General features: G+C 41.8%; 1 protein-coding gene across 1 annotated transcript; it reads left to right on the top strand.

The window, feature by feature from the left end:
- Positions 1-8,334: 8,334 nt before the first annotated feature.
- Positions 8,335-12,213, top strand: LOC135919060 (putative nuclease HARBI1). Its single transcript, XM_065452800.2, has 3 exons — positions 8,335-8,456; positions 8,521-9,032; positions 10,626-12,213. Exons 1-2 carry the CDS (start codon positions 8,336-8,338, stop codon positions 9,024-9,026), a joined length of 627 nt encoding a protein of 208 aa, XP_065308872.1. The 5' UTR covers position 8,335; the 3' UTR covers positions 9,027-9,032; positions 10,626-12,213.
- Positions 12,214-12,456: the final 243 nt, after the last annotated feature.

The raw sequence follows: 12,456 nt of genomic DNA, 5'->3' as shown, positions 1-12,456 counted from the left end.
CGTCTCACTAGATAGCGTTCTAGCGTTAAACGTTGCCAGGTTCATATTCCATTGGCGGCCTGTCCGGAGCCAGTGATTCTTAGCACCCTCTGCAGCGTCGCAGGTCTGACCGCCGCCGTGGTCAGTTGCTTCGCAGCTGCTGGGGACTGAGGGCCGGGGTTTGATTGTGTTGTTCATACAGGAGGTTGTGGCCAAGTACTGCACCAGGGTGGCCAATCCTGCTCTGGTGAGGGAGTGCGTTACCGGTTCTGGTCACCGGGATCAGGCCACACTCCAGGCCTGTTTGTGCAATTTTATCAACACGCGGATTTTTTTTTAAATTTTTTTTTAATCCGGTGGAAAATTGCCGGCACCGGGATTCGAACCACGGACCTCTTGCACGCGAGGCGGGTGTTCTACCTCTACGCCACCGCTGCAGTCATAAAACATAGTCATATAAACATAGGATGGAGCAGATGTCCACTTTTCGATAACACATTCGTCCCGAGATGCACCTACTGTGCCAACTACGGCCACACACAGCAGTGGTGTCAAGCCAAGGCAGCTAAATGCACAGAATGCGGAGGAAGGCACCATCACAGTGCATGTAGAAATGGTGAGTATGAATGTAGTGTTTGTAATGCAAAGGGATTTGCCGAGCAGGCAGACCACTCTATGATGTCGCGCAACTGCCCTACCTACAAAAAAAGGGTAGAGCAAGAACGCGGAAGAATTATTAGCCAACTACTGCTGGCACAAGTATAAAATACTCAATCAAACTTAACACAGCTATCTTTAAAGCATATTTTCTCTGTAAGTTCAATCAAAATGGCTAATCAGAAGCAAAACCCTAACAATAAACTTCAAATAGTACAAATTAACTTAGGACGAGCATTTAAAGCAAATCAGAATCTTAATAGTCTACAACATGAAAAACAGCATCATATCTCATTGGTACAAGAACCATATCATTTAAAAGGAAAAATAATCCCTTTCCCAATAAAAGATAGAATTATAGCACATAATGAAAATCCAAAAACAAGTATAATAATTCATTCTAATAGGATAAGCATCTTCCCTTTGCGAATAGAAGAAGAGTTAATAGCAGTAGTAGTAAAATTCAGAAATAAAGAAATATTAATAATTAATTGTTATTCCCCACCTAAAAGCAACATTGAGAGATTATGAATTAATATAGATAACATTATTCAAAAAGCTCAAACAAAAAAATATAATAATAGCAGGAGATTTTAATCCTAAGAGCCAGATTTGGGGAGGTGATATTCCAGATAAAAAAGGAGAAAGTGTAACAGAATTTATTATAAGGAATAACTTAACATTATTAAGTGATAAAGATAGTGATCCCACATTTGAAACTAAAAATGGGAAAAGTTGGATAGATCTGTCCATCATCTCGAACAATCTATGTAATGAAACAAAAAGTTGGAAAGTTCTAAACGACCCATCATATGGTGATCATAAACTAATAAGAATAGAAATAAGAGTTAACATCAGCGGAGTACAAATTAACTAAAACTGGGAAAAAAAGCAATTAGTGACCGAATGAAATTTAACTGGGAAAAAGAATCCCAATGCCTTCCTAATCCAGAAGACATTGAAGAAATAATAAGTAAATTTTATGCCACCCTTGAAGAATTGTATAAAAAATACGCAAAACGTATAACGAAAGAGAAAAAAACAAGGAAAAAGTTGGTGGAACATGGAGTTGGAGATACAAAGGAAAAAAGTAAGAGCAATGAAAAGACGATTTAAAAAGTAGAGGAGATATAAGAGAAATTTTTAAAGAACAATATTAGAAGGAACACCAACCATATGGAGGAAATTGAGCAACTGCAAAAAAGAAAAATTTGGACGATTTTCTATCAAAAATAACGAAAAACCCATTCAACATAGGTTGCAAAATTGCAAGGAATCAAATAAAACAGCCAGTAATAATAAAAAGTATGGAAAAAGTTGATAAGACAACAACCAACCCTTTAAGTGAAACAGTTGAGTATATTTTAAACAACTTATATACAATCTCAATGGAAAAAGAGAAATAAGCGTCTAACGCCCAAGTAGTGGAAATAAGTAACAACCAGGATGACGATGTGGAATTTACTCAACAGGAGGTAGCATTGGTTGTCAGAAATTTGAAAAAAGATGTTTCTCCAGGGCCAGATAATTTAACAACCGAAACCATCCAATTAATTTATCAAAACACGTACGCATTCTTTGTAAATATCTTCAATAACTGTTTGAAAACAGGGCACTTTCCAAGAAATTGGAAAATATCGAAAATAACATTAATTCCAAAAAAGAAAAACCAACTTACTCCATCAGATTTACGACCGATAGCAATAAATTCAATATTTGGCGAAATTCTAGAGAAACTACTAAAAAACCGCTAATAATATTTTTTAAACAAGAAAGGACTATTTCTTATATACCAATATGGTTTTAAACAAGAAACATCAACACAAGCATTAGAAAATATCAAGAAAATGTTAGATCAAGCCATTTTGGACAAACAAGTAGCATTCATAATATCAATTGATATTAAAAATGCATTTAATACTATCGATAAAGATGAAATTTTAAAATACTTAGAAGAAAATGAATGTCGAAATAACCTAATAAAATAAAGAGAGCTGTAATGACGAATCGAAGAATATTATATAAAAATGGAGACATAGAAAAGACATACAATTTAAAGAAAGGATCACCACAAGGATCTCCTTTAAGTCCATTATTTTGGACAATAATGATGACTGATATTCTCGTAAAAAAGTATCCAGCAAAAACGTATGTCCAAGCATTCGCGGACGATTTAACTATTATAATAAAAGGAACATCCAGAAGACACCTTCAGTATAAAGCAACCGAAACTTTAAATATAATATACGATTAGTGTTAACAGAAAAACATTGAATTCAATACGGCGAAAACGGAATTCATGATATTAAAAGGAAAATATTCAAAAAGTCCTCCAATACTTAAGTTAGGAAATGAAAAAATCAAAATGGTCCAACAAATGAAAATATTGGGACTAATAATAGACGAAAAACTCCTTCACACCACATTTAGATTATAAAAAAGAGAACGTTACTAACCTAAGAATTGGTCTAAATAAGTTTACAGGAAATAACAGAGGAATCAAAAATAAACAACTTCGCGAAATATATGCAAGAGGAACTGAAAGAATAATAACATACGCAGCACCAGTATGGTACAAAGGCAACAATATTTTCGTTAAAAGATTAAAATCAATACAAAAAACCCTTATTATCAAAAACAAAGGCGTATAAAACTGTATCCAATAATGCATTAAACGTTTTAGCAAATTTGCCACCAGTTCATTTAAAAATAGAAAAAGAAATGCATAATATTATCCACAATGGAAACGAATTTCTTTGGAACAGCAAAGTATTCGATTGTAACAAAATAATACACAAGGTTGAATAATGGGAAACTCATCCCACTAACAAATATAAATTCAGTTTTAATAAGAATCCAGCTAAACATGGCGAATATGATATTTTTACAGATGGCTCTTCTAATGAATACGGAGCGGGATTAGCTTTCGTAGTCATAAAATCACAAAAAATCATAGACACTAAGCAATACTCCTTGCAAAATTATAGCAATAATTTTGAAGCAGAAGGAATAGCTATCACAAAAGCATTAGAATATATAACTTCCAAGAATAACTTAGTAAGTTATCAAATTTTAACAGTCTACCAACTTTACAAAGAATTAACAATCCTGACAACTTAAGTCCATATATACAGAAAAGTGAAGAAACAATTAAAAAAGTAAACAAGGACCATAAAATAATAACGTGTATAAAAGCTCACAGTGGAAATATGGGCAATGAATATGCAGGCAATATGACGAAACAGAAGAAGACTGATGTAAGTTGAGACAGACACTATTGGTACTATGTATCATATTTATGAATGATAAAACCCGCAACCGTCCGTTCCCTTGGCTTTGGTTCCCCTGGTGGTACATTCCCCCCCCCCGATTTTTTTTTTTCACAAAATTATTTGACCACGTCATTTTCATTTATTTTTCTAATTTGGCAGCCTGCGATACTTCGGTGCAGCAGGCAGGGCTTAGTTTTTTATTTTAATTATTTTACTTTTATTAATTTTTACTGCGCAACACAACCCGTATGTCCCTATCTACTGCTACCAGGGGGCCAGGCGAGCATACCCGCGTGCACAAGGCTTCGGCTTTTTCGGCAAAAAACGTTAGTAAATTCTCTTGCACATTACTTTAAACTATTGAAAAAGCTTCGCCAACATCCCAGGAGCACAGACGTATCAAAATGACAAAGATTGATTTCATATTTTGTTTTTTATGAGGTTTTAATTCCCACGTGTTGGGGCTCACACAGGCAATTGCCGGTTGCAGAAAACAACGGAACTAAATCCGATGTCATCTAGCTCAATACCCAACATACAAGCCTGGAATCTCACTTACAGCTTCCTTGCATGGTAGACTACATAATTATAACAATAGTTTTAGCACATATTCGAGTGCTTTGCGTATTTTCCCAATTAAAGGGACCCTGAAACGATTTTGGCGATTTTCTACAAACGTACTGAGTCGTTAGAGTAGGTTCTTCTGATCATTAATTGATGCATTTAAGTGCTCTGCGTAAAGCGTGTAATTTATTATAAGGTTTTAAAAATACACATCGCTGCCGACCGCCGCGCACTGCTCGGCGGAATTTTAAGCCGCCCCTACCCATATGATGCAAATAACCCATATTACGTCACATGGGTGAGCTATCTGATTGGCTGACCAGGGCGCGTGGTCGATAATTTTTCCAACTTTATGGTGAACAAATGATGCTCGTAATAGTTGGAATGTTAGTTACTTTGCTTTTGTAAAAAGAAAATAACTTAAAGAGAATACACAAGAATAGTTTTTTAGTACACTTCAGCACTTCCGGCACACAGCAAGTGTCGTCTGCTTATGTTACAACGTACTCCATTTTGACGAGAGCTCCGCGGTCAGAGTCGGTCTCAGTCTTTTCGCGAGCACTATGATTCGACTTTGTTGCCTTGTGGACTGCAAACCTAGCGACCTGCAAACCGCGAGTCCAGTATTAGGGCAAACGCAAGCGCAAGGGGACAGGGTCTGGCCGCTTGACTGTGCCGGGATGAGCCACGAGATGAGCAGAAGGGCAAATGTGAACGGTCTGCACGGTGCAGCCACCTGGTGGCACAGAGCTCAACCATACAGAGTAGCAGCAACGATATGTATTCTTTGCTGCTGGTGTGTATTTTTCGCAGGAGTGTAATCATCAACACGTTGATTTATAAATGTTTAAAGTGCTTTACACTTGGTTAGAGCAATATTAGCGCTTTGTTTGACTGGTTAAGCGCTGCGCCAGCAAGTGTCTGGACCGTGCAGACCGATCAGGCTGCTCACGTACGTCTACGCTAAAGTTGTTTCATCAGCTTGAGTTTATGCCTCCAGTCATTTGCCGAAATGACCAGCTTGCCTGTTTTTAGCGGAGTACCGGACACGTTCGGCGCTACGACAGAATGCTCGCAGCGCACGCTGCTTCGATAGCTCTCGGTCGACGGCCAAGCGGCTAGCGGAGAGGTCTCGCGCGGGAGGGGGCGTGCTCCTAAACAACCGGAAGTGAGCGATGTGACGTCGCTTCGTGACGCTGAACCAGTGAAGGCGGAGCTTAGCGCCGCTCGCTCGGCGAGCGAGTTGAGGAGGAAAAGCATAGCTAGGGAGGAGGGTAACTTCTAATCGCTTGCAGCTCCATTAATACGTAACGCTTCACTTAAATTGTGGTGCGAATGTTCTACTTAAGCTGTACCCTACGCGCCTACAAAATTTGTCCGAACCGTTTCAGGGGCCCTTTAAACTTAGGTAAACAAACCGAGGCCGTTTAAAGCAACGGATTATATAGCAGTTAAATCCTTACCCATCTACCCTTAAAAAGCGCAGTAGACAAAAAAATATTTATTCAGACATATTCACTGCACCCCCAGGAACAATTTCAAGCACAAGTTTGCTGGTATTAATTGCCTAATTGCAAGAATTAGCATGCAAACTTTAGTGTTTCTCACAATCTCTTTGTATGGGCTGCCATGTTGGGGGCCACAGTCTGCTAAGAGTGTGGTCAGAGGAATCAAAGTTCAGAGACCTTCAGAGCAGGCACAACCTCGGGAGTCAGGTGGTGAGACATCCATGGTTTGCGAAGGAGAAGGCAATAGAGCAGGGAAAACTTTTAGCTCAGAAGACTGCATTTCAGACAACTTTTGGCATTGCAGTGAAGCAATCCAATCTTACAAAGGGGCAATTGTCCACATTTTATGAGTTCACATAATTAAACTTAAAGCACATGGTGTAAGAATACGCAACCAGAAAACGTTACAGTGAAGCATCCACATTTTCAAAGGGGCAATTCGGAAAAAGAAACCAGAGTTGAGCAACAAAGAACTCAAACAGCTTGCTGACAGTGACCTGAGTACAACCTGCAGCGTGAGCATCTTGTAAAGATTAACAGCAAACTCACTGCCAAAGAAATGGGGAAAAAAAAGAATGATGAAAGAAGCTAAATGAAAACACCCGGTTCATGTGGACACTCCGAAAGCCGGGAGAGCAATGATTAGCAATCTATTTTTGAATCGAAAGCACAGCCAGGAGTAGGAGACACGAAAACAAAAGCGAATGAAAGCATTTCGAAATAAATGACACTGCAGGGGTGCGATCGCGCCAACAGCTCGCTTTTCCGTTCTCTCGCTTGCCCTCTCGTGATTCGTTGGCGCCCGCGCGTGACCACAAAATGCGCTTACGTCACACTCCTCTCAATCATTCCAAAAGCTAGGGGAAACGGCCGCTTTCGTGGAACGGTCGACAAGGGCATTCGTTTCGAAGAATGAATGGCCGTTGCCATAGCAGCGCTAGTAGCAGACGATGCGCCTGTCGTCTGCTCATAATGTCGTCGCTCGCCGAACATGGCTGGCCCTGGCGGGGGTCGAGTTTTTCGAGATTAAAACGCGATCCGCCATCGCCGAACGTTAGCGATGTTATTTATTGAAAACAACTGTGATCACAGTGAAATTAAATGTTGCGCCTGCGCTGTGATAAATATAAATAGTGCTGTTTTAGTTTTGATTGATCCGAGTGCATTTGTCGAGAATGCTCGCCGTTTCACGTTGTGCTCAGAGAATCGCGTTCATTGTTCGGCAGTTTGTTTGGTGCTCACGAGTCGCGACGGCCGCTGCTATCGTCGCGCTTTTGGAGTCGCTCGGGCAGCCTCGGCAACGCATCTTTCGGGAAGCATTTGACGAGCTTACCGAGGAAGAGTTCCGCGACCACTTCAGGCTGTCGAAGCGCACTGTGCGCTGGCTCTGCGAGCAACTGGAAGACGCCATCGGTGGCCTTCGGACCGGTGGCATCACGACGCAAGACAGGGTGCTTTGTGCTCTCCGTTTCTTCGCGACAGGGAGCTACCAAAGATCCATCGGCAGCGAATAATTCGTATCCATGGGGCAGGTTTCCGTGAGCGAAAGCATTCACGCAGTTGCGGAAGCAATAACCGTGGTGGGCCGGCAACAGGGCTGGGTGAGCTTCCCGTTGACAAGAGCCGGCAAGGCTAGTGCAAAGGCGGCCTTTGCGGATCGCGGCCGCATTCCCGGTGTAGTGGCCTGTGTCGACGGGACGCTCATAGCGATCAAACAGCCCGAAGGACTCAGCCCGGGCGAGACCGCGGGCTTCATGTCAAGAAAAGGCTTCTACGCCTTGAATACCATGATCGTAAGTACTCACGATCTGACATTTTTTTTGCACGCTGTCATCTTTTATTAGGTTATCGGTTTTATGTAATGCCGTCGTAGTGTGTACAATACGGGTACCACGTAAAGCAATATCGATCGTGATCGAGCCCGTTCGGAATTTAATTTCTCGGTCCAGATTGACTCATTTGCTTAAGCTGTGGGAGGCAGGTAATCACGGTTGATAATTTCGAACCGAATCAAATCGATCGATAGTGCCCTTGGGGTACGGGTGTAAGAGTACACATTGAACAACCAAGGCGGCTATGATGAGCGTTAATTCACAAATGCCTCGTGAATGTAGCTTTTTGCACATTTCTTGCAATAATTAACGAAGGCTATTTCGGAGATTACTTTTTAATAATGTGAGAAAGAATGTAGCTGTGTCTGGGAAAGAATTATGAAATCATGTTGGTGCAAAAACATTTCATTGAGACTATTTATCTGTCAGCATGACGTGAAATATGAAAATATTCCAGCTCAAATTGCTTATTCTGAACCATTTTCCGCCCGTTTGTTCTGCCCTCCAGGTGTGTGACGCCCACATGTGCATCGTGGACATCGATCCCCGTTTCCCCGGAGCGTGCCATGACTCCTACGTGTGGAGGCACTCACCACTGTTAGGCCGCCTCACACGTAACCTGCGACGTGGAGAATGGGTGCTTGGTGAGTGCTGCAGACATGTTGCAATCAGTGAAGTATATTACACAGTTATGTTTCCAACATGCAGGAGACTCAGGCTACCCTCTTGAGCCATGGCTGCTGACACCTGTGCCAGGCCATCCAGGCATTGACACTCCGGAGGGGCGCTACAACCAGGCCCATGCCTCCATGAGGAACGTTGTGGAGAGGGGTATCGGCGTCTTGAAGGCAAGGTTACGGTGCCTTGAAAGGTACCGGACACTCCTTTATGAGCCCAAGGATGCAGCCACAATCGTGGCAGCCTGCGCCGCTCTCCACAACATTGCTTTGAAGGCAGGGGAGCCGGAGCTGCAGGACAGTGATGAGGAGGCCGATGACAACCAGCCACCGCTGCAGCGGGGCTTGCCTGTGTCTCAAGGGCACCACACATGCCGGCAAGAAACGCCCAGAAAGCTGCTAATGAGGGCGAAGCAGATGAGGAGCCAGGTTGTCAACCTGTTCTTTGCGACTCCTACATGGCGTACCACTCACCTGCGTGCGCTGCATCGTCGGCTGAGGCAGCAACAGCAGGCTCGCCGCGCGGCTCAACCGTAAAGCCAGGTGAGTTCTCCAACATAGGCGTGAAAAGGCAAACCTCATAATGCCATTGAAAAATTGAAATGGTCGCCCTTGATAAAAAGGATGCAACGCATTTTCAAAAATATTTGTTTTGATTAATACTGAAATCTCCATTGCAGATTTTCACAGGGTGTGTCACAGTAGCAAAAGGTTTAGAAACAGGGGAAGAGAGACGTTAAAAAAGTGTTGCTGGGCAACTTAGTTCCTGATGGGAACGCAAATTCAAGGAGAATACAAAAAACAGCACAAGTACCTGAGCGGGTGTGCAGCTGTATCTCTTTTCCGGGTTCTTTTTTTCTTTTGTAATTTTATTCTTATATAACTAGAAACACAAAATGCAAAATGACACTCTGTTATAACAGGGAATTTTGAAAACAAAACAGACAGAGGTAGGTTTTGCACGAAGACATGTCGTGCCATTTCGACATTTTTGTCCACCCCTGTAGCCAGCTGGGTAGCTAGATTGAAACGTCACAAGAACATTTCATTTCACACTGCAACGGGCACATTGTTCATGTAGTATATTCAGCCAGCATGGAGTAAAGCCAAGACATGGTGTAGCTCAAGCAAATGGTATTACTTTAATGTACTCCATGGTTTCAACATTGTAAACATCCTCGTGTCACAAAAAATACAGATAAATGTCAGCCGTTACATGTTCTGCATTCAGATACACCCCATATAATACAACATATCTGAAGTAGTAACAGTGACGAAATATGTCAGAAAGAGCTGGACTAGCGTGCTGCTGTAGCAGGATGCCTGCAGGACGTGTGTATGTCACATATCACAGCACCTTGAACTACTCTTCAGTATCAGGTACAGTAATGCACTCCATAGCTGTAGCTTAGCATATATAAAGTTGCATGGAAGTCGTAGCAAAAAAATATCACAGCAGGAGCCTGTGTGGCTAGCAAGAAGTGCTTCATGTAACACTTATTACCCTCTCATTATAAAAGTGGTAAGCATACAAATAAAAAGCATCATGCAAGCCTGACGCATTCTGTACTTCGATATAAATGGCAGGAATAACATGACCTAGTTGAAAACAATATGACTAATACTGTTTTTCTCCGCGTACAAGGCATCAGCTGTTAGCTGGAGAATCCCCGTCAGGCGCCAAATCAAGAGTTAGCTTCACTATATGTAATGTGTAACACAATTCTAAAGCAGCCATCTAGTGATTTCAGGTAGACACTGGATATGGAACCTTGCAAGAAAAAAAATTGGACCTACGTGCAACAATACAGAGTATAGAAAGAGCAACGCTAGCATGACTGCCACCTAACTCATATGACTGAAACACCCTAAACATATTAATGATACTTGCTAAAAAATACTAAAACATACTAACGATAAAGTTACAAAAATAGTATGCAATTTCTTGTGCACATAACGGAAATAAGGTAACTATTTAAATTCTGCTACCTTCGAGTAACATCTCAAAGATTAGAGATCACTAAAAAATATTTAAACGTACAAAACAAGATCAAAGATATAATGAACGAAAATAATGAATAATACAAAAAATACAATAAATAATAAAACTTCAAATTGTCTATTCCCTCCTTGCAGCCACTGCCTCCTGCATTAGCTGGCCCAAGAGCTGCGAAAGCTGGCCCACTGGCCGCAGTGCCTCCGCTACTTGGTCAGCCTGCCGCTCCACAGCAGCCACGACCCGCTCAGTAGCTGCAGCCAGCCGGTCTACGCCCTGGCGGATACCACGAAGGAGCTAGAAAGAAATCATTACATCAGCATCCATTCCCCCACAATCGGTCAAGCACCTCTACAGCAAAGTGACCTGCATAACGAAAGAGTATTTATGTTCGGTCGGTTCCTAGTGTGAGGCGTGCTGTGCACAATGTTTACAAAGTGAGCTGTAAAACGGATGATTTTGGTGGTCCCAAGCACTTTAGGTATAAAGGCGCTCATCTGCATGTATGCTCATTCAGATTACCATATGTTCATTAGTTATGGGGACAAGGACAAACACTTTCTATGTTGTTCTCTGTCTGCACCATTGTATCTGTTTTTTGTTGTTGCTTTTCATGTAGTTGTGCAAAGAAATATCAATACCATATGTACTTTTATGCTGTTGAGCCGCCAGAAAGTTAACAGATGGCATAGCAATAAGTTTGGGATTGCAAATGAGCAAGCGACCATGACATGTATCACTGTAGCAAAGAATGCTAGGCCCTATGTTGCATTTTGTTGCAAAAGCATGTATTGGACCCTGTATATAAATTGTTATTCAAGCATTGCAAGCTGTCGCACTGCCATTATATGTGATGTTTCCCAGCCTTCCAGAACAAGTTAGCAACTTCAAACTTTGTGGAAATAGCCACAGTCCTGAGTGTATTGTGTGGCAAAGTTTTCCTCTTACTGCCTTAATTACAACCATTGCAACTCATTAATCAACAGTCTTCTCCTTTTTTATGTTTTAATAGTTTATTGAGGTTTGTGTTCTCCATCGTCCTCAATGAACTATGCAAGCTATAGTGTTTCTAAGTGCGTCAAAATAAAGGAAACTTTACGGAGGTGTACAGGCTAAATTTGAACTGTGAGTTAGCTACCGCCTTTGCAAATAATTACGACGATGAAGGGCCCAGAGCACTTTAGGTGTTTTACATATGCCACTCAATTTACCCCGCTGCCTTGGGAAAAATGTTTCAGACATGAATATTTTTGTGTGATGGGGGAGAACTATCACAATCAGCATGCGCAATCCGATGTGTGAGGTGCAATTACAGCATATGCGGAAAAATTCATTAGCTAATACTTGAAAGTGGGCGGCCAAGGTTTGAAACGAGTAAGTCATATGAGGCAGTGTTTTACAACGAGTGATTTAATTACAGGCAACTTGCCATGTTTATGAAAATGCTCAAAAGAAAGAGCTTTAGTGGAAATAGGAATGTATGAAGCTGTTATTGTGTGATTGATTGCAAGTGTCCCTGTTGTCTAGTCCACCCAGTTATTGCATGTTGCAGAAATGCTAATGGCAGTGATTACTGTGTTTGAAGCTGTTACATTGGGTTAATGATTGCAAGTGACCGTGTTTATGACCATTTACGTAATGTATGATGATGTTCTCGTCCGTCTCCCTTAGTTTTTTTTGTTTCAGTTCAGCTATTGAAACACGTGTTAGCCATGTATGTGAGTTGATGACCTGTGCAGCTCATCAAATTGCTAAAAAATGTTACACCTTTGTACTGTCATTCTATTACGCTCCACCATATAAAGCAGGCAAGGGCACACGCACTTCGTTTGTCTCGTCGTTCTGTACGACGGTTCTGGCGTAGTCGTCCGCGAGCCGTTCAACCAAGGCGTCCCGGTGGGACACCCGACGAGGGCCTCGAGACCGGCGCTGCACCCGGGGTTGGTAGCCTGGAAAAAGTACCACTTTTTA

Source organism: Dermacentor albipictus, unplaced genomic scaffold, assembly GCF_038994185.2.
Source record: "Dermacentor albipictus isolate Rhodes 1998 colony unplaced genomic scaffold, USDA_Dalb.pri_finalv2 scaffold_15, whole genome shotgun sequence".
Lineage (NCBI taxonomy): Eukaryota > Metazoa > Arthropoda > Arachnida > Ixodida > Ixodidae > Dermacentor > Dermacentor albipictus.
The sequence above is the reverse complement of the archived record's forward strand: the minus strand, read 5'-3'. Positions and strand labels throughout refer to the sequence as shown.

Coding starts and splice junctions, on each gene's coding strand:
- LOC135919060 (XM_065452800.2), top strand. CDS start 8,336: ATGTGCATCGTGGACATCGATCCCCGTTTCCCCGGAGCGTGCCATGAC. Junction 8,457..8,520: donor ACGTGGAGAATGGGTGCTTG/GTGAGTGCTGCA, acceptor TCCAACATGCAG/GAGACTCAGGCTACCCTCTT.